Source organism: Lampetra planeri, chromosome 8 (assembly GCF_965212315.1).
Source record: "Lampetra planeri chromosome 8, kcLamPlan1.2.h2, whole genome shotgun sequence".
Taxonomy (NCBI): Eukaryota; Metazoa; Chordata; class Hyperoartia; order Petromyzontiformes; family Petromyzontidae; genus Lampetra; species Lampetra planeri.
Window position 1 is genome coordinate 4,000,806 of NC_136114.1, and position 25,858 is coordinate 4,026,663.

At 44.3% G+C, this 25,858-nt stretch overlaps 1 protein-coding gene across 2 annotated transcripts in view; it reads left to right on the forward strand.

Moving 5' to 3' along the window:
• LOC144720218 (uncharacterized) overlaps positions 1-25,858 on the forward strand; it is a 54,894-nt gene that overhangs the window by 23,408 nt on the left and 5,628 nt on the right. Inside the window, exons 4-13 of one of the 2 annotated variants that reach the window (XM_078596734.1) lie at positions 5,653-5,805; positions 7,631-7,724; positions 10,210-10,292; positions 11,568-11,708; positions 17,891-17,984; positions 19,659-19,807; positions 20,380-20,448; positions 22,517-22,609; positions 23,495-23,523; positions 24,777-25,173. In XM_078596734.1, the coding sequence (XP_078452860.1) occupies positions 5,653-5,805; positions 7,631-7,724; positions 10,210-10,292; positions 11,568-11,708; positions 17,891-17,984; positions 19,659-19,807; positions 20,380-20,448; positions 22,517-22,609; positions 23,495-23,523; positions 24,777-25,173 (1,302 nt within the window). The remainder of the gene's footprint in view (positions 1-5,652; positions 5,806-7,630; positions 7,725-10,209; positions 10,293-11,567; positions 11,709-17,890; positions 17,985-19,658; positions 19,808-20,379; positions 20,449-22,516; positions 22,610-23,494; positions 23,524-24,776; positions 25,174-25,858) is intronic. The other variant, XM_078596735.1, reaches the window with a different exon arrangement.

A 25,858-nucleotide genomic window follows, 5' to 3' on the forward strand; every position in this document is an offset into this window, starting at 1 on the left:
CTAGCATCCGTGTCCAGCAAAAAGGGACTGGCAAAATCGGGATAACACAAGGGTGGGGCACCCACCAAGGCGTCCCGGAGGGAGCGAAACGCGGCCTCCTCCTCCGGTCCCCATTTGAACTTCACTCCCTTCGCCGTTAGAGCGTGCAAGGGTTTTGCAATAGTGGCGAAGTGCTCAACGAACCGCCGATAATAAGAAGCAAACCCGATGAAACTACGCACGTCGGAAACGGACGTAGGTGTCGGCCACGAACCGACACAATCCGTCTTCGCGGGATCGGTGGAGATCCCTGAAGAATCGACAATGTGACCCAAGTATCTAACCGACCTACGAAGGAGGTGACATTTGGCCGGTTTAAATTTCAACTTAGCCGATCGCATTCGCAAGAACACCCCTCTCAATCGCTGGAGGTGTTCTTCAAACGTTTTACTGAAAACAATGACATCGTCCATATAAATCAAGCATGTATCCCACTGCAAGCCCGACAAAACCAGCTCCATAAGTCGCTGAAACGTCGCTGGAGAGGAGTGAAGTCCCATGGGTAACCGGTTAAACTGGAACAGCCCCCCTGGAGTCCGAAATGCTGTCTTAGGTTTCGACTCTTCGTCGAGCGGCAACTGCCAAAACCCCGATAACAAATCAAGAGTCGAAAAATATCGCGCACCAGACAATGCATCGAGGGACTCATCCATCCTGGGGAGCGGATACGCGTCAGCCACAGAGATCTTATTCAGGCGACGGAAATCAACGCAGAATCGCAGGGACCCGTCCTGCTTCTTAACCAGCACAATAGGCGCTCCCCACGGGCTAGAGGAGGGCGAAATAATATCGGCTTCTAGCATTTCGTTAACAGCCGACTGAACATGTTCCTTCTCCACGGGACTCAGTCGGAAGGGATTTAGCTTGACCGGCGCCGCATCGCCCGTTTCAATGTGATGGTGCAACAAATCCGTGCACCCAATGTCATACTTATGTTTACTGAATACATCAGAGAATTCAATGAGCAACTCGCGCAGCGCACCCAACTGCGCCGCCGACAAATCGTCCGAGGCGGCGCATAGCGAATGGACCCACTCAAGGTCTTCCCTTGGCTCAACGTTCCGCGCGGGGCTCGAGCCCACCTGCGCAACCAACCCATCATCCACAGGGACCCGCGCCGCGTGAGCCAGCACGGTGCCCTGCGGAATGACAGCTGGTCGCGACCCCGCGTTCAAAACCATCACAAACGGATCCCTGTCAGCCCGCACCAAAGTGTGAGCCACCGATAAATCAAGACCCCCGACAGCCTTGTTAGAAGGACCCAAAAGCATACTTTGTCCCGAAGCCTCCCTCTCCCATGGTTTCCGCAACCGGAGGGGAATCAACATCTGTGAACCCGGGGGCACTTGCACGGTCTGCGTCGCCACCGCTTGTATCGTAGCGCACGCCGTCCGAATGTCAGTAGGGCCCGTCAAAAATGAAATCCGGCGACCCGATGGCAGTTCAATGCATCGTTGATCGATAAGAATTTTAATAGGCATTTTAGCCAAAAAATCAGTGCCCAAAAGACACGGAACTGCCAAAGAAGACGAAACGAAAACGGGTCCCGACAATTTGATATCTCCAATGCAAATGGACGCCCTAACCTGACCGATAATGCCCAACGATCCCCCATTAGCGGCGTAAAATGGCACATCCACTGGAAGCAGCGGACGACATTGGACTGGAAGAATATTATAAATGAGGTCCGATATAATAGTTGCCGATGCCCCCGTGTCCACTAACACCCTAATCTCAACCCCATCAATAGATCCCGTAACAACGGACGAACCCGCCGAAGCAGCCACAATTCTATGCCCCAATTCCGCCCATTCAATGTCTCCCTGGTCCCGGCCGAACCCCCCTCGCCGAACCGAATCCCCGAACCTTAACCGGCCCTCCTCCGCCGCAACGCGGCGTCCCATGTGTGCCGAATAAACAGGCCGAGCGTGTGAGGTGCCGCGACTTGCCGGGGATTGTAGAGATGACTTGGGCTCTCGGTCGTCGTCCAGCCGAGCTCCCATGGCGCGCTGCCGCGGAGCGCGGCACCCGGACGCCACGTGGCCCCGGAGGCCGCAGTTATAGCACGTGACGAGGGTCGGAGTAGATCTTGGTTGCTCCGACTTTCGGCCCGATCGCAGAGGCGACCGGGCCCCCGGCCTCCAGTCCTCTGGTCGTCCCGTGGCGAACGCCTCCTCTCGTGGGCTGACGACTTGGGGTTCGGTGACCACCGAACCCGGGGCTGCGACGACAGCAGCGTTGCAACCAACGCCTTGTTTCCGTTGTAGGGCCTCGTGCGCTTGAATACTCGTGGCGACTCTCAAAGAAGAAATATCAATCTCGTCAGCTGTGTTGATAGGGACCCCCAGGTCCTGCGCCAACTTAAGCAGCTGCTCCAAAACCATCGCGTCTTGGCCCTCCTCGTCCATCCGAGGGAACGCAGCATCAGCAAGAGCCAGCAACGCCGTGCGATAGGCCAGCGCGGTCTCCGTGGCCGCTTTCCGTCTTGCGTAGAAATGATGGCGGCACGCCGAGGGAGGTCCGTAGACCCTGGCCAACAAACCCAGCGCATCCTTCAGCGTGGAGCGGTCTGACTTCCGTGCAGCCCTGAAGGCCGCGAGCGCATCGTCGTCCAGCATGGCGGGCAACGCCCGCAGCGCCGTAGCATCGGACCACGCTGACATCTCTTGATGCGCCAAAAACCTTCGCTGAAATTGGCCCCAGTCTCCGCCTTCCGCCTTGAAGGCTGACAACGTGGGCAGACGCTGCTGAAAAATGAAGTCATCCGCCTCGTGGTTCCTCTCCGCCTCTCCGTCGGTGTGTAAGATGGCGGCTCCAGCAGCAGACGTAAAATGGCGGACCCCCTCGCGCGCTGATGACGTCGATGCGCGCGCTTGGGAACCCACCACCACGTGGCGCTCGCCGTTCCCGCCAAAAGTAGGCCCAGGCGCAATGGCGGGAATCCCCCATTCGTTTTGGCGGGAATCTGCGGGGCGACCTTGTAAAATGTCCCCCACCGTCCCCGCTCCTCCCGACGAGCTGATCTCCGCCAAGATGGACGCGGCGGCGAGCAGCAGCTCCGCCAGTCGGGAGTGCGCCTCACGAAGCCCGGCGTCGGTCCCCGGTCGCTCGGCCGGCGCCGTCGACGGATCCTGTAGCGTGGGCAAGTCCTCCTCCTCACCCCCCGCCACCAGCGGCCCCGAGTCGTCCAGGTTTTCCTCGCGGTCAATCCCGTGGGTCCTACGGGTCTTCCTTGTCTCCATGCTTGGAAGCCCGTTTCACTTCTGACGCCAGATGAAGTATTGGAAAATGACGGCAGGAAACTCCTTGACGGGAACACACTTCTTTTATTAAATCTTGACTTGTAACGATACAACGCGTGGCCTCTCTTCTTCACAATGCGGTCACCATACAACGGTACAACTCGTGACCTCTTCTCTCCGCCCTACGCTTCTCTTGACTCTCTTAGATTCTGTGCTGCTGGCTCTCTGTGCCTCGTGTAGACTCCGCGCCTCGGCTACACTCTTCTCTCGTCTCGTGTAGACTCTGCGCCTCTGCTACACTCTCCACTCGCCTCGTGTAGACTTTGCATCTCTCTCTGGCTACACCGTATGCATACTCGGCTCGTGTAGACCTTTCTCTCTCTCTGGCTACACCGTATGCATACTCGGCTCGTGTAGACCTTTCTCTCTCTCTGGCTACACACTATACATCACTCAGCTCGTGTAGACCGTTCTCTCTCTCTGGCTACACACTATACATTACTCAGCTCGTGTAGACCGTTCTCTCTCTCTGGCTACACACTATACATTACTCAGCTCGTGTAGACCATTCTCTCTCTCTGGCTACACACTATACATTACTCAGCTCGTGTAGACCGTTCCCTCTCTCTGGCTACACACTTATACCTTACTCTCCTCTACTCTCCATTACTCTCCTCTCCGGGCTCTATCTCTGCACCTTCGTCTTCATTCTTAGATGGTTCCACTTCTGCCCCCCTACTCCTCTGTGCATCACCTTATATATCTCTTCTTCCCGGGAGACGGAGCGGATGCGGACCTCAACGTCGGCACCGCTCCTCAGTTACCCAATCACCACGCGCTATCTCTACGATCCGTTTCCGCCCAGCGCGTGTTTCCACTCCCCGACCAATCACACCGCGCTGCCACCCGATCACTCCCTCTCAGCGCGTCACCGGCACACAGCCAATCAGCAGCACTACCCCCACCCGCGCACTGACGCCTGCTCCTCCCCGTCAGCGCGCGTCACCACACACACACCCGTACATACGCGCTGGCACACGACGTATACACCCAGCGCGTATCACCACTACATATGTACAAATATCTGGAATCCAACTTTGTATGCTTTGTTAAAAAGTTTTTACATTTCCTCGAATTCCTTGCCATTGGTGTTACAATGACCATGTCATCAGCAAATTTGAGATGGGTAATGTTTTCTCCATTTTCATGTATATGCCTTAGTATCGCCAATTCACTTGTACAAGACTCAGTAGAAATCAAAGCACGAAGCAAGGCATGAATATATATTTATTATTTTACATGTTTTCAAAATTGAAATGCCACATTAAAATTGCATTTAAGTCAGACTAGGTGATACGCTTTGGCCAATGTAAAGATCAGTGAAAATTGCATTGTAAAAGACATTTTACCCGTGGCACACCATGGGAAGGGGAGTGGAGTTAGCTGTGCAAAAGCGCAGACAGGGCAAGAGGACCGGCAAATGGGAAGTGATGCCGGGACAGAGAGGACACGGCTTAAGATGACCAGCAGGAAGAGAGAAAAAAGAGAGAGACAGAGAGAGACTTTTGAATTTTAAACAACTTTCATTGCCGCCAGCAGCAACAGCACTGGAGGCGATTTCGATATGAAATACACAAAGTCACCAGCAAACAAATGAAATTAAATGCTAAAAATCCACGCGCTGTGGCGCTAAAAGCACCGCGCACAACACGAAAGAAAGAGAGAGCGAGAGAGAGAGAGAGCGACATGGAGTAGGAAGAGAGGGGGTAGAGAGAGAGGGGGGGGCAGAGAGGGGGGTGGAGAGAGAGGGAAGGGGTAAGGAGAGCAGAGCGAGAAATATTTTGTTAAATCTTTCATTAAAAAAAGGGGGGGGGGGGGTTACATAAAGCAAAGCATACAAAACGAAATGATGAATGAAGCAAAGTGCCGACTACACCGAGCATCTTCTTGTTTCCTCTGGTCGAAAAAAAATAGAGGGAAGAGATGGAGAGATTAGGAGCGAGCATGAAGTGAGATACAGGGAGGAGCGTGTATTTGCACAGGGCGTGGGGATAGGGGAGGGATTTTGAGTCTGAGGGCCACGCATACATCATGTGATTTACTGGAGGCTTGGCCTGATTTAAATAAAACTTGAATGTGTAATTTCCAGCATTGGTTCTTGGCCAACAAAACAGGTGGATACCGTGTGCTGTCCGTTTTGGGTTGTCTTGGTCTGATTTGGCTGCTAGCTTTATTCAGCATTGTATATCTGTCTTCCTTGCCTCTATGTACCAGAGTCGATATGCATGCAAATAAATGCCACTTGCACATAAATAGTTTCCTGAAATGCCCAATGCTCACCTTTTCTCTCTTGTTGTGTGTCGTGGTACAGCCTCCCTGCAAGTCAAGAGGCCATGCGGTCCTGAAGGAAATGCCATTTGTGGGTGCAAGGATGGAATGTACTGCACATATTTTTCTGAAAACAGCTGCAAACAGTGTTCTTCCCATAAAAGCTGCCCGAGTGGAGAGGGCGTTGTCAGTCGAGGTAAGTGTGTCAGGGAAACAATGGCATTGAATGCATGAAAGTTCAACATTCATTTTAACTGAACGCAAAAACAAAATGCACATTTGTGGAACATAGCCTCATGTTGCGAAAAATAAATACACATTGTAAATACAATCAAGGTCCTCTACTATTATTAAGAGGTCACTACCGTTGTAACTTTAATTTTAAAAAAATTACATTTCCCAAATCTCATTGATGGGGTCCTGCTGCAGCCAAAATTAAACTCGATTGCCCTTGTCCATCATTTCAACTTTGGTGCTTCCACAGTCAGCTGTAACCTGGTATAATACAGTAGTCATCTAGTGCTGAGCATTGAATCCGAATATTTATTCATACTGGAGGAATCCGATGAGCTATAAAGCATTTTTTTCATAGGTGCCCAGTCCAGTATAATAGCTTAAACCAGAAACCAAATATAACCACTTAAAGAGTGGTAAGTATATTTTTTTCATCTCATGGAGACTTCCACATATATTTATTTTAGGCCTCTCAGACCGTGCACATTATGCAACAGTTTAACGGGCACGAAGGTGCTGTCACCCAATGCCACCAGGTCAATATTTCATGTCCAGCCCTGATTTTCTGATTCATCTGTAATCGGGTATCCCCACATGTTGAAAGTGGGTAGTAGTAGTAGTAGTTATAATAAGGATAGGGAAAACAGTGTGGTTGCTTGGCGACAGGGTCACATGGGTTAATTTGACAGATTTACATGGGTTAACAGATTGTTCTGTTTTGTATCTGCAATTGCATTACGTTTGTATAACAATTAAATGGAGTACAACATTTACTATATTTATATATCCGTGACGTTGCACGTTGCATTTCCATCGTCATGGTTAAAATTCAATTGGTGAAGTGCACAAAAGAGCAAAGCATTGCATGCACAGAAGCATCCATTAAATCACCATAATAGCTTTGGACTTTGGTTTGTTGACAAGTGGTATTTTTTTATGGACCAATTTTATTGGGATGCCAAAACCCATTATTCTCCTAATAGCTATTCATTTGCGTGAGGCTTCATGGAAAGAAACCAAAAGTAAGACAAGTAAATAAAATGCATCTGCTTCCATCATGTGACGTGAGCAGTGTTTTTAATTTAACCAGGACATATGCAATTTGGAATATACAATGCAGTGAAAATATCAAACTTGGTGCAATGTTCTGGGTTATCAGGGCTTTTGTAATGTTACATCTTGTGCATTTTAAAACACGCGTTTAGAGTATTTGGCTGCTATACATTTCCACATGATGAGCCACTTCATTGAGCTATCATTTGTGGAGAGGTTGCTTTTGAAAAAAAGCTACATAGCTCAGTGGGGCTTACCTGATGAAAACAAAATAGTTACATGAAAAGGTAAAAATAAGTAAAGTAATAATGTTTGGCCCTTTGCCAGCCCCCTCCTGGATGAAGGTCTGCCCACACCGTGAGAGTCATTGGGGTTAGTGTGGGTTGGTGAAGGGATGTGGATCATTGATGCTCGTCACGCCTAGGACTCAATCTCGGGTCACTGGGCTCACAGCCCCTGCACCACCGCTCTGCAACAATTCTAATACATGCACATTGCAATACATCACGTTAACCTGTAGCATGGGAATTAAATACAGGATATGTAATGCCCTGATACAAAGTGCCCGAGGTGATTGTAACAAGAAAAGCAATTTCACGCATGAATTACAAGACACTAGTCAAGCATTGCCTATTGCATCCTTGAAAAGGCACTTGCAATTATAGTGATGTTAACTTAAGTGTGATGGTAAGATCTTCAATAGGGATCTTTTACACTTTCTCACAATCTCTCAGGGACCCAGATGACGAACACAACTTGCAAGAAATGTCCGAAAGGCAGCTTCTCCAACAAGAATTCAAAGACGGAGCCATGCAAACCACACTCCCGGTGGGTATAACGAACGCTTTGCTCACCCCAAGGCCGAGACTACAAATGTCTTTGCCTCAGGCTCCTGTGGTACAAAGGCCTTGAAGAAACACAAACTGCATTGGCAAACGTGGAGCCCGTGTTTGTTAGAGAGCAGTAGCATCCTCTTGATTGCGGCTTGTACAGCACAGGCTCGTGTGAAGAATAATTAGTCTGTGCAACACTATTGATTGCACAAAATGATGTAATCCCAAAAAGTATGACGTAGATATTTGGTGCGATGTGTTTTTTTGTTCAAGCTCTAAAAGCGGCATGCATATGAGCAAAGGTTAATTGCCAAGATACCGGCTTTTGAAAGCTGGCTGTGACCATCATCATCAATCAGCCATGGTCAAATAACTGCTGGATAAATGCCTCTCCAATACAGCACTATCTCTCACAACCCTGTGATATCATAAGGCTTTGATCACTTTATCATATGTTATATTATATGACTGCAGGGAATTTGGGCCATAAATCTGCTTAATTATGTTGTAATAGTGAAGAGTTTGAAATATATATTTAAACCATTCATCATTATATGGTACCAAGGTGGTATTCAATTGCCAAATAATTGGCACATTAACGCCACATTTGTTACAATCAAAACATTAAACGACTACCAGAACCCACTTTATTTACATGCTGCAAGCTGCCACATTTTGCATAAGGTTAAACAGTTTCAGGTGTCTGGGAATGCCCCACTACTGCATTTTTATCCTGAGTGTATATTTTGCCAGTTGTGATGTTCATGTGCCAAGTGTGATTTGACAGTTTTCATGTAGCTGTGCAGCAATAACTATGTAAATAAAAATGCAGCCACTTGGTTCAGGGTACATGTCCATCCTATCCACAGCACTCCGAGTGACCTCCAGGTATTTGGGATCATCGCAGCTCAGTGTGATGTGAGCATCAAAAGTCAAATATGTATTTATTCCTCTGACCTACATTTCCATGCAAGTTAATAAACAAGGTATGCATTGATTTACTGGTAGGTGGTGATAAAAACACGTGGGTGATCGCTCAAGACTGCAGGTTAATAATCTTTGGTGAGGCCCTCTGCAGGCTTTACACATGGGCTGCTACCACTTCAAGCTTAATTATGGCCTCTGAAGGTGTCCAATACAGAGTCAAAATGAAAGTGTTTCCACACTCAATTGGATAATGGGTTGAGCTCGTGGCCATATACTAGCATTGGACGTTCCACTTTCTTTATGGCAGAAGCCATTCTCTCGATCTGACCACTCGTAACTTGCCATATATTGGTATATATTTAATCGACCTGGGAGGGACAAGAGACTGTTAACCCCGAACTGGGATTTGAACTCATTTATTTTAGTTGTGGGCTGAGTACTGTGCCATATTAGTTCTGCACAAATATTTAACGTGTAACTAATGCAGTGGCAGAGGAAATGCTATGTGTGGTCCTTAATGAAATGCTGAGGTAGGGTATTTGAAATACTGAGCCTATGTGGCTCATTAGTTGGACCTATGAATGCCTTTAGTAAAGGGACAATGCCATGTTTCAAACACAAATTCTGTCAGGGTTTTTTACACCTTATTCTTGCCATGAAAAAGGCCTCAGTGAATAGAAAATAGGGATTATCCATTAACACCCCGCAGGCCAATATAGTGACTACGCATAGCATGTAGTGCCCTACTGCTCCTTCCAAATGCCAAATATTGAGCAACAGCAGAGTGAGATACCCATGGGATCTTGCTTAAAATATTCGCCTTAAGGAGATGGTGGGAATGGTGTGGAGGCGGGCATTCTGGATGCACCATACTGTAGAGGGGATTGGAAATTGTGCTCTGCATCCTTATCTCACAGGCAAAGACATTGGATTGTGACGGCATTAGCGCACTGATTCACTCAACCACCCTTCCGAATGGGATATATAATTGCACAATAGGTCTATTTCTGAGCAATCTATCACAATTCTGATGCTAATTATTATTTTGAGTCATATTTTATGTAATTGTACGTTGAACAAGGACCGATTTCTTGAAGAGAGGGTTCTTACCTTTAACGTCTGGCGGTTCACCAGCATTGATTCAACTAAACCTGACCCTGCTGATGAGAACATTGTGTGTCAAAACCGGTCCAGAGTGGGCATGTCCTGAATGAATGCGCTTGATATGATACTTTTCCCAGAAGGATCTGGAGTCAAAGTGGTTGCGTAAATAATTATTTTATATTTCAACGTGGGTAGACATATGAAAGGCAACATATGCATTGACACATTTTTATTATTAAAATCGTGTGACTATAATAATTACTTTCATTTGTTTCTAATCTTTGTCAATAACATGATATATAAATGTGATGGTATAATTTTTTTTATACAAATAACACATTTTTAACAATTTTAGGCACTGACGGATCAATTCATATATCTGGAAGGATGACAATTATGTTTTGTACCTAAAATATAACAAGCTACATGCTGCGTATGTGTTGTGGCAGATGTGAAGCAGGTGTGTGGCAAGCTGGGACAAGCAAGGCTGACGTAATTTGTGCAAGTTCAAACACGACAGGGGTCCCAAAAAGTAAGGCATCCAAGTATTTACCCGATAGTGACTGACAATATGTGACAATGTACATTTGCTTAAAAATGTCACGCGTTGATGTATGTTCCCAATTAACGGTCGTATGGCTTCAAGTAGACTGCACCTCCAAGAAGTGTACTATAAATAGCACTGTGTCTGACTCTCATTTACTTGAAGCTTAATTCGAGTTGAGGTTTTCGAACATCTCACGTTATGTGATGGCTAACCAATCGTGCCTTGTGGTAGGCATTGAAATACCTGTAGGAAGTAAGAGTCACGTTGTAAAGTGCTCTCTTATAACGACAGAAAATGTAAATTCTATTTTGGAGAATCCTTTATTTATATTTCAAATCTAGAGCTAAAGATGTCACCTTCGTCTAGGCCATTGATGCCAACATATGACACCATTGCTTCCCTGCTTCTGCTGGATCTAGGTGTTGCTATCTCTTCCTGCTTCCTCTGCATCTCTTGCCTTCTCTCAGTCTCCACTCCCTGGTTAATGTGATCTATTTCTCTCTATTCAGCTTTTCTCATGGTGTGTGCTGCCCATTTCCGCTTTATTTATTGTGCTTTAACAACAACTGGGACGTGCTTAGCGAGTCATTTTATTCTATATGTCTGCAATTATTTCACATTCCCTGATAGGAATATCAGTGTCATTTCAGATATGAGCCAAGACATTAGGCTGAGTTAGGCATTGCCTTGGTCAAAACAAATATACGGAGTAGTGTGGCCATATCATTGATGGATGTGGTGCTTGTTTCACCACCTTATCGTGTTGTTAAATGCCATTTGCCATGCATGTTCATGCTTATCAGCGTTATATGGGTGCTAAATGCCACCATTTGGCAAATGTTAAACTTTTTACGCATTACAATGTATGCATCATTTCATATTGCAAGAAAACATACTGTACATGCAGATTCGAGATTTATTGTCAGCACACGGACAGTTGTCTAGCCAGGTGACAGTGGCAAGCACTCAACCGACAAAAAGGTCGTGGGTTGAAATCTCTATCGGAAGTCGACTCATACCATTATCCTCCAGGGCCAACAACATTACTTTTGCATTGGGAAGTGAAGTGCCCTAAAGCATCACTGTTATGGAGAGACTGTCCTGCACCATAGGAATGTGGAATTTCCATCACCACTAATTTATGGCTATCAATGGTATTGAGTACTTCCCGAAGCTCATTGCAATTTGACGATTTTTTGTTATTGAGATGATGTAATTACCGTATTAATAATTCCGTATATTTTGCATGTGAATTTACAGATGTAACTCAAGACGCTGGTGACAATGCAGTGATTTGTCGGGAAGGGTCGTTTTGTGTGGAGGGCAGCGCTGTACATGGCAGCTGTCTGCGCTGTCAGGAATACAGCGTCTGTGGCCCTGGCTCTGAGGTCTCCAGTCATGGTGAGATGCGGCTCCATGCACTAGAGCTGTGCTCACAGTGGGCTACTTTTTTACAGATAACCAAAAAACTCAACACATTGTGGCCCTTAAATAATAGAAATGTAGTGTCAACGATTTAGAGACAGAGTTTCTAGGAGGCACCTTCTTTATTAACAACTTCACGGTCTCGTCCACACACTCCCCACAGTAGCTCAGCCCAGCCTGTACACAATACTGGCCATCTAACACTGACGGCGCTGGCTGAGATAGCCAACTACTATCCTTCGTAGCGCAATATCTAGCGGAGATGTTTAGCGACGACGGCGACGAGACGACAGTAAGGACGAGGCGAGTCCATTCCCAGAACCGACAGCCTCGAGCTCCCGCTCTCAGCTCCTTTTATGCTACCAGCGCAGCCTGGCTCCACCCTGACTGCGCCTCCCTTCTCGAACCCGCTAGCAGGTTCTAGAGACCTCCAGATGGGGTCCTTCGTGACCCTTACCCTAGTTCCACCTCTCTGCCAACACACCGTGCTCATGCTCACCGGCGTGTGTGCTGTCTGTCCACCACAGTTGCCGCTGCTGTCCACCAGCCGGCGCTATTACACTACACATATATAACAGGCACCGTTTTGGGCAATGGCCCTTTCGGCATAGCACATGGAGAATGTCCACTACAGGGACATTGCCTTTTCCATTTAAGGCAGTGTTATTAACGAATGTGTTGAGTTGTTTATTGTAATTGTGCAACACTGCAAATGCAGTATCACAAATATCGCCATTAAACATTTTTTCATTACTGATAACTTGCAGATTTTAGCAGTAGTAACGTAATCACAGGCATGTGGTTTAAAAATCGATATAATTTGCTGACTTAATAACTTGTATGATTACTTTCTTCAAATTAACAAATATGGTCTTACTTTGATGTAGCCTTGGTAATAATAGTACGACACTAAAGTTGTTGGCTTTGTGACATGATCGGGGTGGAAAGCATCTGTCATAAAAATCAACCCTGGTGTATTAGAATGACACTTAATAGGTTGTAAGCATGGTCTATACTCATGGGTTGCTATTCTCAAATTAATCCAGTCAGCAAATACATGCATCTCTCTATTATTACGTTTTCATATTTGTAAAAAAAAAATGAAAGTACATGGTAATATTACAAACAAGTCCAATGGAGGAAACAAGGTGGCAGTGCAGATCCTGGGTTCGAATCCGGGCAGCCACCTGTGATTAAACTGGATTCTCAAGTGTAGTGAGTTGGTAGTCCCAGCTCAAAACCAATACTAATACCCGCCATTCATCACTAAGTGATGGTGACGTCACCACGGTGCCTGTGCCAGGCCAGGTGCACTTTGAGGCCACGTGAAGTGTCGAAGGCTCGCTGACAGGAGGACTCGGGACAGACCCAGGAGCCATCGGTTTGGCTGACTGAGATGATTGGTAGATGTACCAGCTGTACCCCCTACTGTGCCCACTTGCAGTATTTTAGCCACCCGGCGTTCCGCTCGTTGATGTGAGCGTCGCTCCTCTGCCCTCAGTTGTTGTTGAAGGGCGACTGCCTCCAACTGCCCGGGAGCATCCTTCACGAGCCTCCTCCATAGTCCCAGCCCAGTCACCGTATTCACACGCAAACAAGTTCGGGTTTCACTTAGTTTGACTCGATTCTAGCTCTAACAATTCGACATATCAGTGTGTCTGCAGTATGATAAACAATTTTCCAGAATAAGGTGTGTGTGAAGGTGCTTCCTCTCGTGTGTGAATACAAAAAAGTCACGTGAATGGAGGTTCAAAAGCACTTCTATAGTATCTGTTTCCACGGGCTCTTCTCTAACACAAGTTATCCAGTGCTTTGCAAATTTACATTCAGCCACGTGGTCTCATGACTTGATAGCAATAGCACAATTGAAATACAAAAAAAAACAACCGCTGGCTAATCTTATTACACAAATGTATAATATGAAATAACCAGTACTTGCCTTCAGTACTGTATTCTGATTAAAGTAGCACGTTACTATTAACACATGTATCTCCTACACTGGCCAAATTGTGTGTCAAAGTACTGATCCAATTCAGCTGAGGTCCTTTGATTTAATTAAGAACATCAAACTCAATGCACACGCGAATCGGCCTTGTCATGGGCTGCTATCTAGGGCTCCTCTAAAATCTCATCATTGCGACTCATTGATCTGACAAAGTCAATATCGCTTTCCTTGAGCCAGCGAATTCACATTAGCTGCAATAATGGGTTTGATTCTCAAGCATGCAATGCAAGGGCTCTTATAGATGAGCCGAGACACGACGCTGCGCATGTCGAGTGTGTCATCTCTGCAGGAGAGAAAAAAAATACGCGTGTGCCAGTCAAGAGTGAAACTGAACAGCTCCTGTTATCCCAACGGAATGGAGCATTTCTTTTCAGCAGCTTTCACTTTGCCTAGACACTTGACTTGGGCCACGCTGAGATGAAATTGGCATTCATTTATTCCGTGAGAAGGCTTATCCGGAGCTGTGTAGTCTCAGTGTGTCATGCATGTTGGAAAGGTTAAGGAGAACGGTGACTGACTATAAGTGTGTGCTTACATTACAACACCTTTTCCAACTTGCATAAGAAGGTGTGCCAATATGAAGGCACACACAACTATGAGCTTTCCATGACACGTAGTGTGTGACATCTGTTGCAGACAAAGCTTATTCCAAAATTCTATCCCCTGGAATGCAATGCAATAGCATGGAATTGAATAATTTATATGGTCAGGTACAAGCATTATGCTTGATACATTACATGATACATTACAAGTGTGAAGTAAAAGCAAATCACTTATAGTAGTAGGTTTTTACCCTTTTTAAACTGGTACAAAACTGACACCTTTATTCAAGGCATCATGTTTGCAATAACCACAACACAAGTAGTCAAAAAAGCAAACAAAAAGAAGCAACTCTGATAATGATAATAATATACACTGTCCTTGAAGTTGATTGGTCCACACCCGAGCTCTAAAGAAAGCCGTCTCGGGTGTGGACCAATCAACTTCAAGGACAGTGCATATTATTATCATTATCAGAGTTGCTTCTTTTTGTTTGCTTTTTTGACTACTTGTGTTGTGGTTATTGCAAACATGATGCCTTGAATAAAGGTGTCAGTTTTGTACCAGTTTAAAAAGGGTAAACACCTACTACTATATTTTGCCACTGGTAAAAGAGATCTCATAGTGTAAATGGTTACCCCGAGCTCTCAATACTCTGATATTGCACTGTGTTTGAGTTGTACGCCTGCTGGTGTCATCTGGTCCAACACCAATGGGGACTAGGCTCTAAAGAAAGCCGTCTCGGGTGTGGACCAATCAACTTCAAGGACAGTGCATATTATTATCATTATCAGAGTTGCTTCTTTTTGTTTGCTTTTTTGACTACTTGTGTTGTGGTTATTGCAAACATGATGCCTTGAATAAAGGTGTCAGTTTTGTACCAGTTTAAAAAGGGTAAAAACCTACTACTATATTTTGCCACTGGTAAAAGAGATCTCATAGAGCAAATAACTTATTTAAAAAAATTCTTCAAATGAGATGGGAACCAATTGAGATCGGGTCTTTTGTCTTCAGCAGAGCTTTGAGTCATTAATTATTCATCATTTGTGGGGGTTTGTTTGAAACACCAGTTGTGACATTGGCACAAAGCAGTCAGTTGCTTGTGAATCATCACAGCGTTCATTGTCCTCTCTACAGATGGATAGTCTTTCATTATTCATAATTTGTGTGTGTGTGTGTGTGGGGGGTATTTGAAATTGCAGTTCTGACATTGGCACAAGCAGTCAGATGCTTGTGAATCATCACAGTGTTCATTGTCCTCTCTACAGCAAATGGTAGATTTCATTTTATTTGCTGATGCCCTTCAGTTACAAGACTGTTGTGATAACTAAACTGTCAAGCGTTACGTAATTGCCACTGGCTTAGTGGTGGTTAACTGCTGACCACTTTTCTTTTGACCAATGCAGTTATAAATAAATCGTTGTCTCAAGGATCCAGCCGTAACTGTAAATCACAAAACTGCACACTACCATCTGCACAATATCAAACAGATCGCCCCAAACATCTACATGAAGGAGAGGTAATTCTTTGAACACGCATTCATAACCTCACGGCTAGATTACTGCAACTCCCTACTTTTCAGCATACCTCAAACACAGCTACAGTTTTCAACCTCCACAAATCATCCGACATCACACAAAACTCTAAAAAACTTCAACTGGCTCCCAATCAAACACAGAATTTGCTTCAAAATAATCCCATTAACATACAAAGCAATACACAACCAAGCTCCACCTTACATCAGACACCTCATACAGGTCAAGCAAAACAACAAAACACGTCGTTCCTCATTCCCAACACCCTTCCAACCACCAAAACACAAACACACAAACCACGTGGTTGGACAGATTTTTCTCATTTGCAGCACCACACCTCTGGAACAACCTCCTCGAAGCAATCTGCACGCTCCACTCCATCATCACTACATTCACGTCACAACTCAACAACAACAACACATCTCTTAGCACTTGCATACAACAAAAGCCACAACTTGTGATTATTTTTGGAATTTAAACAACTATAGTATAGATATATGTTTGTCATTGTATAGAATGTTCTATTTTTATATTTGAGTATTAATACGACGATAGCACTTTGTGCCAGAAAGGCGCTGGTGTGTAAACAAAAACAAATTTACTTGACTTCAATCAATCAATTTTCAGATGTATGTGCCAATATCGCCCTCTAAAGAGTAGGCATCAGTGCACATTACAGCAGAACGGGAACGGTGCAGGGGGGCAGAGAGCAACAAGAATTGTAAAAGAAACGCGTCACGCCCTCAGCGGCTAACACCGCCTGAGCAAAGTAAATTACAACCGCGTGAAAATAAAGTGCAACCGTGCACAATGAACAGCATAAGAAAGATAAGTAGTAAATGAATAAAAGTAATGAAATGTAAAGAGACAGTTTTTATTTAATGGGAAGGCACGTCTGCTTAGTTGTGGTGTGCGCAAGTCCACGAGTTGTACATCACTTCGTTATTCCTTTAATTATGATGTTTCGTGTGTGTAGATATACTACCACCCAAGGCTGTTACGATATATTTTATTTCAGGAGTGTACTGCGTTGAGATACTTGGCCAATTCATTTTTAGCGAGTGTTTTGCAATTATCCGAATAATTTTTGAGAGCTACTTATGTAAAGTGACAATGGTGTCCTTCTACGCACTGCCGATTAGCACGGATGGCTACGTATGGTGCGAAAGAAGTTCAACATGCATACATACAGGTCTACATAGGCAGGTTATGAACCTACTTCCTGACATGGTCACTGCACAGTTGAGCTTATTGGGAATTTCAGAATGCTTGATGAAATAAGAATAATAATAATCATAATTAATAATTGCATTTAAAGCTTTCGTGGCTGCAGGGATTCATATTCTTGGTTCTTTCGGTAAAGTCACGTAGAAGGGAAATAATAAAAATATAAAACAATAAAAATTCTCACGACGTTTCGACTGCAAGGTTAAATAAAAATACATAAAAGCTGTATGTTTCTCAGTTCGAGAGAAAATGAAAGCAAGGAGATTTCTGCCATTTTATTTTTCTCGCTATTTTGGTCATAGTAACACAAGACTGTAAGCTAGAGATCTAGACACGTCGTGAGAATTTGTATTGTTTTATATTTTTATTATTTTATTATTTCCCTTCTACGTGACTTTACCGAAAGAACCAAGAATAATCATCATTTAGTTCATTTGGTATTCGTGCCTCTCTTATTCCAAGGCTATCACAAAGGTGCTGTGTTACAGAAAGAAATAGCCTGCCAGTAGCGGCTGATGTAGCTGTGTGGTGTTACCCAATTAAGTAAACCGTTTTATATACCGGCCCTGTGTCTCGATCTCTGGTTTAGTCTTGTGTTACTATGACCAAAATAACGAGAAAAATAAAATGGCAGAAATATCCTTGCTTTCATTTTCTCTCCGACTGAGAAATATGCAGCTTTTATATATTTTTATTTAACCTAATAAATGCAATCATATTAACCAGTTTTCACGAGTATGTGTTTGATCCACAATGGAATGTTACATAAATAATGAATATGTAAAATACATATTTCTTGACTGACACGTTTATACAGAAGTAATTTACAACCATCTGATGTCTTTCTACAGGAACAGAATCTTCAGATGCACAGTGCAGGCCCTGTCCATCTGGGACCTTTTCCAACACCACCTCCTCAGTGAAGACATGCATCCCTCACACAAAGTAAGCCTATCACCTTTCAAAGAACAAGTCATACCATAACATGGAGTATGGGTTTTTTTCTTATTTCATAGGCAGCAGGCTCCCAATCATGAGTGCAGCTGCCAGCCATATCAGCACCAGCATCTGTACCACCAGCATCACAAACACCAGTAACACCACCTGCATCAACAAAGACAAAGATCCCCCATGTAGCCGACAGACTGTGGGGACGCCTATCATTAGCGAGCACCTACGCAGATTGCCAACAATGACCATCAAATCAATTATCATAATGGGTTATTTAAAAAAAAATTACAATGAATAAGACACAAAGAAAATTTAATGACACATGACCTTATATTTCTGATGTATTGCTCGAGTGTTAAACGGGGAAATAAACTGAGAACTATATTCTTGGTTCTTTCGGTAAAGTCACGTAGAAGGTAAATAATAAAATAATAAAAATAAAACATAATATAATACAATTCTCACGACTTAAGTAAGACGCTGTCTTTCTGACAGCTCTGTTTCTTCACCTGAGGACGGCTGCTTGCGTTGTGGCCGAAACGTCGTGAGAATTTTATTATATTATGTTTTATTTTTATTATTTTCCTTCTACGTGACTTTACCGAAAGAACCAAGAAAATGAATCCCTGCAGTTACGAAAGCTTTAAATCGAAAATTAAGAACTACTTTAATAAATAATCAGATGTAGAAAACATTTTGATTATATTATCTAATGATAACTGTTATACTTCTTAAGTGAGTATCAAATTCTGTAGAATGATTTATATTGTGCTAGGACAGTTTTATCTGGCCACCTTGCAGTAATTCTATTATATAAAAGTATAAAAATTAGAATTTATCATTCATAAAGTGTGCACAGTGGGTCTTCATCACAAGTGTACTTGCTAGGTCCAATGGGAAAACTAAACCCCACCCTCACCCCCCCCATGAGAATGTGGAATTTCCAAAACTGTGTCAGGGCTTGGCCTTCCCACGTGTATTTGAACGAGGGGAGACACACTCTGCTTTGAATTACTTGCTGGAAATTATAGCGTACAAGGCAACAGGTTTGGAAAGTACCGTACTTTTTAAAGGTTTTATTATTGAGGCATTGTGCGGGCCCGTTACAGCACGTTGTGATGCGCGTGCACACCGTCAACATTAGCCAAACCGGTTATAAAAGTCATGGGATAAAAAGATGGAGAACGGGCTCGCAACCCCAAACCATACGGGGTCCCACTGAAAGAGGAAAGGGTTCCTTTTATGTTTTAAGTAAGCCGGAAGGGTTGACAAGGAGAGAGACAGAGGGGTATAACCAAAACACACATGACATAAAGAAAATAAAGACATAAGATAAAATAAAATAAATCATGACGTTTCGGGCGCAACACAAGCGTCCATCATCAGGTGGGAAAGCACCTGATTTTATTAAATTTTTTCTACCTACGTGACTTTACCGAAAGAACCAAAGAGTATGGATTCGTGCAGTCACGAAAGCTTCAAATCAAGATTAAAAACATAAGAGGCGACCTAAACGAGCATATTTTCATTGTAAATCACTGTACTTAATGAGCTTGTCAGAAAAAAAAACAAGGAGTTCTCAAAGGAACTTTGAAAGTGCGTCTGCTCCCCGCCGGGAAAACGATGTGCATTACTTAATGTGCTGATCATTGCATTCATGTTCCCCAGCTGCTCCAGCCTAGGAAGGGATCTTCTTATCCAAGGAACCGCAACCACTGATGACACCTGTGCCCCTTTCTTTTCAACCACCCGGAGGACAGATTTAATTCCGACCATCAGTGGTGGAGCATTGCCAGGGCAGCCTTCAAATGTGCCAGGTACGAGTGTGGTTTGCGATGCTGTGGCGGTGTAACGGTTAGCACACTGGACTAGGAATCTGGAAATTCAACCATTCAATGTATTCATGCAGTTGAAACAAAGGAGCACGTTTAAACCGCCCTGCATCTGTCCACCCAGCCGTATAGTAAATGGTTAACACCAGTTAGTCAATCTGCAGGTCACAGCAGCGTGTGGTGGTGTAAAGCGTGTCGTGTGTTTGCCTTCTCTTCTGGGGTGGAAGAAAAATATCCTTGAGAGCGATTGTCTACAACTGTCTCTTGTGGAGGTCCTTCTGTATGTGTGTTGAACTTATTTCGCACCGTATGTGGCCAAGTGTGCTAATCGAAGGTGCGGGGGAAGGACAACAAACTAAACACAAAAAGCGGTTCAAAAGAATTCAGTTTTCAATAAATTAGTTTTCGATCTTCTGCCAGCAGTGATGTGAGCAAGCAATTGCGGGGCTGCACCCTTACCTTTGTTTTAAACTTGAGGGCCCCGTGAGTTGCATTTTGTGCGCCTTCACACTTTGCACCACACCCGCTGACCACCGCCTGTGTCTCTCTCTGCTCAGCCGCGCCGGGTACGGCTTTCGTTCCCATCACCGGTGGAGCGGTGCCAGCGCAACCTCCAGGTGTGGCAGGTAATGAGTGCGGGTGGCTCCCGTAGTTCACACTGTGCACCGCAGCCATCCCTTTGTGCTCCGTTGTTTTTGACGCGTATTCCGTTTTTGTGTGTTCATTTGTTGGGATTCTTTTTACAAGCCGTCTTAAATGTAGATTTCAAATATCTTGCAATTTTCTCTGCAATAGTTTTACTCCTCCCGAACGAGAGACCAGTTGGACAATGAAGACGATTCACTTAATGTAATATGAAGACGATGTTTTTTGCAAATATATGCTTCACGTACTTTTAATATATATAATGTGCAGTATTTAAATACAATTTTGCCTCATGTACTCTGACACTACGCAGGGCCTCTCCCTTATGCTATAGCGCCACTCATTGGCGCCAATTTGTCAATGCCTGTAGTGTGGCAGGAGGAACAAGTGTCCTGAATGCTACGTGCACAGTCCATTGAAGTGAACAACTCATGATTAAAAACATCTTATTTTACGCTTGGCTTCATCGCAGCTGTTTCTCATCAATTTTTGCCACGAGCGGGTCTGCGTGCATCACGGTCCGGCAAAGTTGCACCACTTGGGCTCGCCGCTCTCCAGTTCAGTGCAGATTCAATGTGAAAGCAGTGCACGTGCTGTGAATTCGGGCTGATCGTTGGCTACGAAGAGGTCGTTTAACCTCCCGTGCAATCAAAATGTACACCACCAACTAACCGATTGGCTTTGGAATAGCAATACAATGGCACACAGTGGAAATAGCCAATGTTGTGCACTCAAGTGACAGTGATTCGACAATGAAGAAATATAAGTAAATGATATCGGTAACATTAATACAATTTCAATGAAATTGACGTGCACTGCATATGGCACAGCAATTATTGGACTTTGAAAGACTGCATATGGAGAAAGTTTTCTCTAATGCAGTAGTTTCTACATTTTTATTGGGTTTTATTATACAAGATATTTCAAGTCAAAGTACCTTTGCTGTTTACACTGTGTCCGTATGTATCTCATATTTAAATACAGTAGGACCAAGCAAACATTTATGAGAATGGTATACTGTATTGGGTCACAATTATCCGGCAGACTAATATGTCAAATTCCATCTGCATGTACAATGCATACAGTATGAAGGGTCAATTCACGTTAAGGGTACAACAATGAAGTGTTAAGTGTGAGTCTTCAACTTACGTAACTTGATTTCAGATGTGTTCAACCATATATAATATCTGACCAGGTGTGTCCATTGCAGATTAACAACTGAAAGGTTATGAGTTTTACCGAGTCAGGGGGAAAACTCAGCTGGGGTCAATACAATGAGTACTATTTTATGGTGCACTCCTGCAAGACTGTCCCTGCCAAGTGAGTGTGGAATTTCCAGCACAGGCTCAGGGATATAAAATACAACCATAAACTATGTTTAATTTTAAAATGGTAAGGCCCACTGAGCTATATAGTTCTTTTTCAGAAGTGACCTGGCCACAAATAATAGCTCAGCGAAGTGGTTTATCACGTGGTAATGTATTGCAGCCATATACTCTAAACACGCGTTTCAAAATGAGGAGGTACAAATTGGAGGACCTGGAGAAAAATCAACGTGACCATGGGGAGAACATGCAAACTCCAATTATCCAGAAATCGAGGTCGGGATCGAACCCACGACCTCCTTACATAGCAGGCAAGGCAGGTAACATCTCGCCACCATGGCACCCAATGGAGATGAGCACTACCACGTGCTCATATGAGCAAGGAGTCATTGGGTGTCGATTTCGGCCTTAATCTCGATTTAGTGAATTTGAGACAAAGTGCTGCACTTGTACGAGGCAACTCTTTTATTATTTTATGACCAGGGCCATGTAGTAAAGCCAGCTAAGCCGAGCAGTCAGAGTGATGTGTGTGGGTGTATGCTTGATGCGGTGGCTCTGGGGTTAGTTGCTGCCACTGCTATGAATTAAATTATCTGTCTATTGCGTATTGTCTGACGTGTTCGCTAACGACTAGATTTCACTCGGGTGTTCGCACGTCGGAAACACCGTGTAATGTTGGCGTCTCAATGGGCTGCTATTCCATCTACTCTTGTTCTCTTCTCAGCCGAAACAATCGCAATTGGAGGAGGTGTTTTTGTGATCATTGTCGTCGGCATATTGATCTACAAGTTCTTCAAGAAACGAATGGATAATGAAAGTGAGCTACACGTGTGCGCACACTTGAACTCATTTCGCAATACCCTGTCCCTACCCTTCTGTTTGAATTTGATGAAAAATCGACTGACGAGAAAAGTACAACACTTGGATAACAAGTTATTGACATAAGCGGTTGTATATATATACACACTCGTGTACTATATATGACATTTGTACTTGAAAAGTTGCACGAAGAGGATGCTGCTTTACAGGTGTATTGGTTCGCACCATGGAATTGCAACCTTGACGTTATTGGTTCGATCTACCACTGCAGCAGTTGAAACGATGGTGCGAGTATTTTTGTTTTAGAATTTCTATTGTAATCAGTGTGAACACCAAGGACAGAATGTATTTGCCTTGGCCTGGAGGTGCTGCTTCAGGTAATCAAAGCCTGTGGCGGCAGCCAGGCTTGTGCTAGTAAGATATTGAAAAGTTAGGCTAATACATGGCCACCCATGGATTATGTAACGTGTTCAAATATGCAGCACAGACGTTGAAGGGCAGCATTCAGGGCAAAAAGTGTACACATATTTACAAATTCCTTTTTACATTTTTTCGATGTCACTGGATGTAGGAAACCCTTTTATCCTCATGGCTGGCTTTCTATTGGGTAAATCCTTGAATGCAATGTAAGTTTATGTTGTAATTTTATTCTGATTGTATAATTTTTGCGAGAGTTACCGTGACCCCCATGCTGCAGACAGACGAACAGACAGACGGACAAACACCCAGAGATAATATATTCAGATGTTCAGCCTTAGTTTGGAAAGCTTTCAAAAGGGTGCATATTCTAACGCTAGGCAATTTGTGTTGAGAACACAAAATTCATGCATGAACTAATAAAATGCTAACCGTTTGTTAACATGGTTTATTTTTTCACTTTTAGAAAATGGAATATACACCCCCATGGAAATGGTACGTAAAGTTGCAAAGAGTACAAAAAGACGTGTAACTGCAATTCTTTTCGCGCAGTATTATAAGCATCAAACGTGTACATTTCTTTGCACAACGACTGATTAACTGCTGGAAAGGAACATTTAACTTTTGTCACAGTAATATATTAAATATTATTATTGATAGTGTACATTGGTGCATGTATTTTATAGTATGTTTATTTCCCAATGCACAAAGAAATGCAAGCAACGCTTGTGTAATATTTAATGGCACTTCTGAAAAGTGCACAAGTAATTCAGCAAATGTGAGTAAATGTGATGGCAATCACCTGCGAATTATTGCAATCGATGGAAATAAAATACATTTTATGCCCTAACCACACAAAATTACAGTTGCATGTGTAAAATAAAATCCTGGCGATCGGTTGCCTGATCTGTCATACTTCTGATATTGATGACATGAGTGACTTTGGGTGAAGCCATCAGTGGTTGTCCTGTAAAGAACATTCACTACTGGCTCCGGACTGAGTTATAACAGGGCACGTCCCCATTCCTCATTTTATCAGGGAGACATTTTGATTTTGACAATCAAAAAGTATTGTCGTTTTTTACATGTTTTAAGACAAAGGAGGCAGACATGATATTAATGACAAAATGGTCATGTTCACGGTAGATGGAAAAGAAAGTCATGATGGCCTTGATGACTTGTCTACAGCAGAATCTCACATACATTCATAGGATCGCTGACAGGCGTATCTTGTTATTTACTAAATTACTCCATGTCCAAACAGCAGCTTGATGGCTCCATTGTTTGAAATGCAAAACGGATAGGAAAGCCACCAATCATCTCATGCTGAGGCCCTGTTAAAGCCGAGCCTCAGACTGCCAATGCCGATTGGCCGGCTGTGGAGCTTGTGACTGATTAGTGGAAGCACAGGGGTGTTCAATGGTGATTGGCCGAGAGTATTTTGAGGGCAAAGACCGCCAAAACTCAAAGAGGGAGAATGTGTTGGTTGAGGGCAGTTCGGGTAACTTTTAGCTTTTATATTTAGATCGAATTTATTTCAGCAGGAAGGACCCAATGATTGGTGGTTAAATTGGGAACGGTAGGGTAGGTGTCGGGATAGAACCCGAAAGAGGATAAAAGTGACGGGAATGATCGCCTGTCATGCCTTAGTCTAAGCCCCCCTACGACAACTTATTCTGTGATGGTGAATCAAAACAGCCAGTCATCGTGCCGGACGCCTCGTCACAGACATCTCAATCCTCTTTCAGCAGAGGCCCAGGATTCCCATGGAGCAGCAACAATTTGGTAACGTGGACGACGAGGGGTACGCGGCGGTGGCCCGATGGCCGGTGGAGGAGCCCCCGCGCGTCGAGCGTAACGTGGCCCTCAGAAGCAACGACGGCCGCCCCCCTCTCCCCCCCCTGCCGTCGGTGGCGGCAGAGGAGCCCCGGGTCACGTCCACATACGATACGGATCGGAGAGACAGTGGCCTGGGCAGCGGCATCATAAACGGTGGAGGAGTGGACGTGGACACGCCTCGCAGCTGCTACAACAACCTGTCGGGTGGCAGCGGTCGGACGGCGTCGTCGTCATCTCCGCTCGACCAAAAGGAGAATAACTTTCTCCCAATGAAACAAAGCAGCATTGAGAACGATGTCTTTGCAGGTGAGCACATCGTGTGAGTGTGTGTGTTGAAATTATTTTGCTAATCGGAGGTGCAGGGCAAAAACAACAAACGTAACACAAAAAGCAGTTCTAAAGAAATTAGTTTTCCATCTAGATGATTTAAAAGTACATCATAGCTCCAGTGGCTTCCTCATATTTCAAGAAAGAGCATTCTAGACGGCTGCAGAAGCGCACCTGAAAGCGCGCAATGCAGTGGCCATCTTTGTTTGATGGCTCGCCAAAACCATTGCGAGGGTGACCGGAGTTTGCGTGATGGCATAGTTGTTCATCCACTGCATTTTGTCTGCACTTTGTACTCAGCGACCAATATTGAATTCCCGGCTATTGTTGACATCAAAGACAATTATCTGGGATCAGGTCCTCTCTGGGTCTACTCAGCCTTAAATACGTACCTCGTGCAGTGTGTAAACATCAGCACTGGAGAGACAATTGCAGTGCTAGCCACAACACTCACTTAGTGCTGTGCCGGCCTGCAGGAGCTCAATGACGGCACTTGCTCCAAGAGCCTGTGTAGGGGTTCATGGGGCATCTAGATATTTGTGGAATCAAATAGACATGGAGATAAGCATTGTTAATTGCCCATCTCCATTGGTGACTCCAGGTCAGTAGAAGGAATCCCACAGTTGATATGAGGGGAACATACAGGGTGTTTAAAAAAAGTATA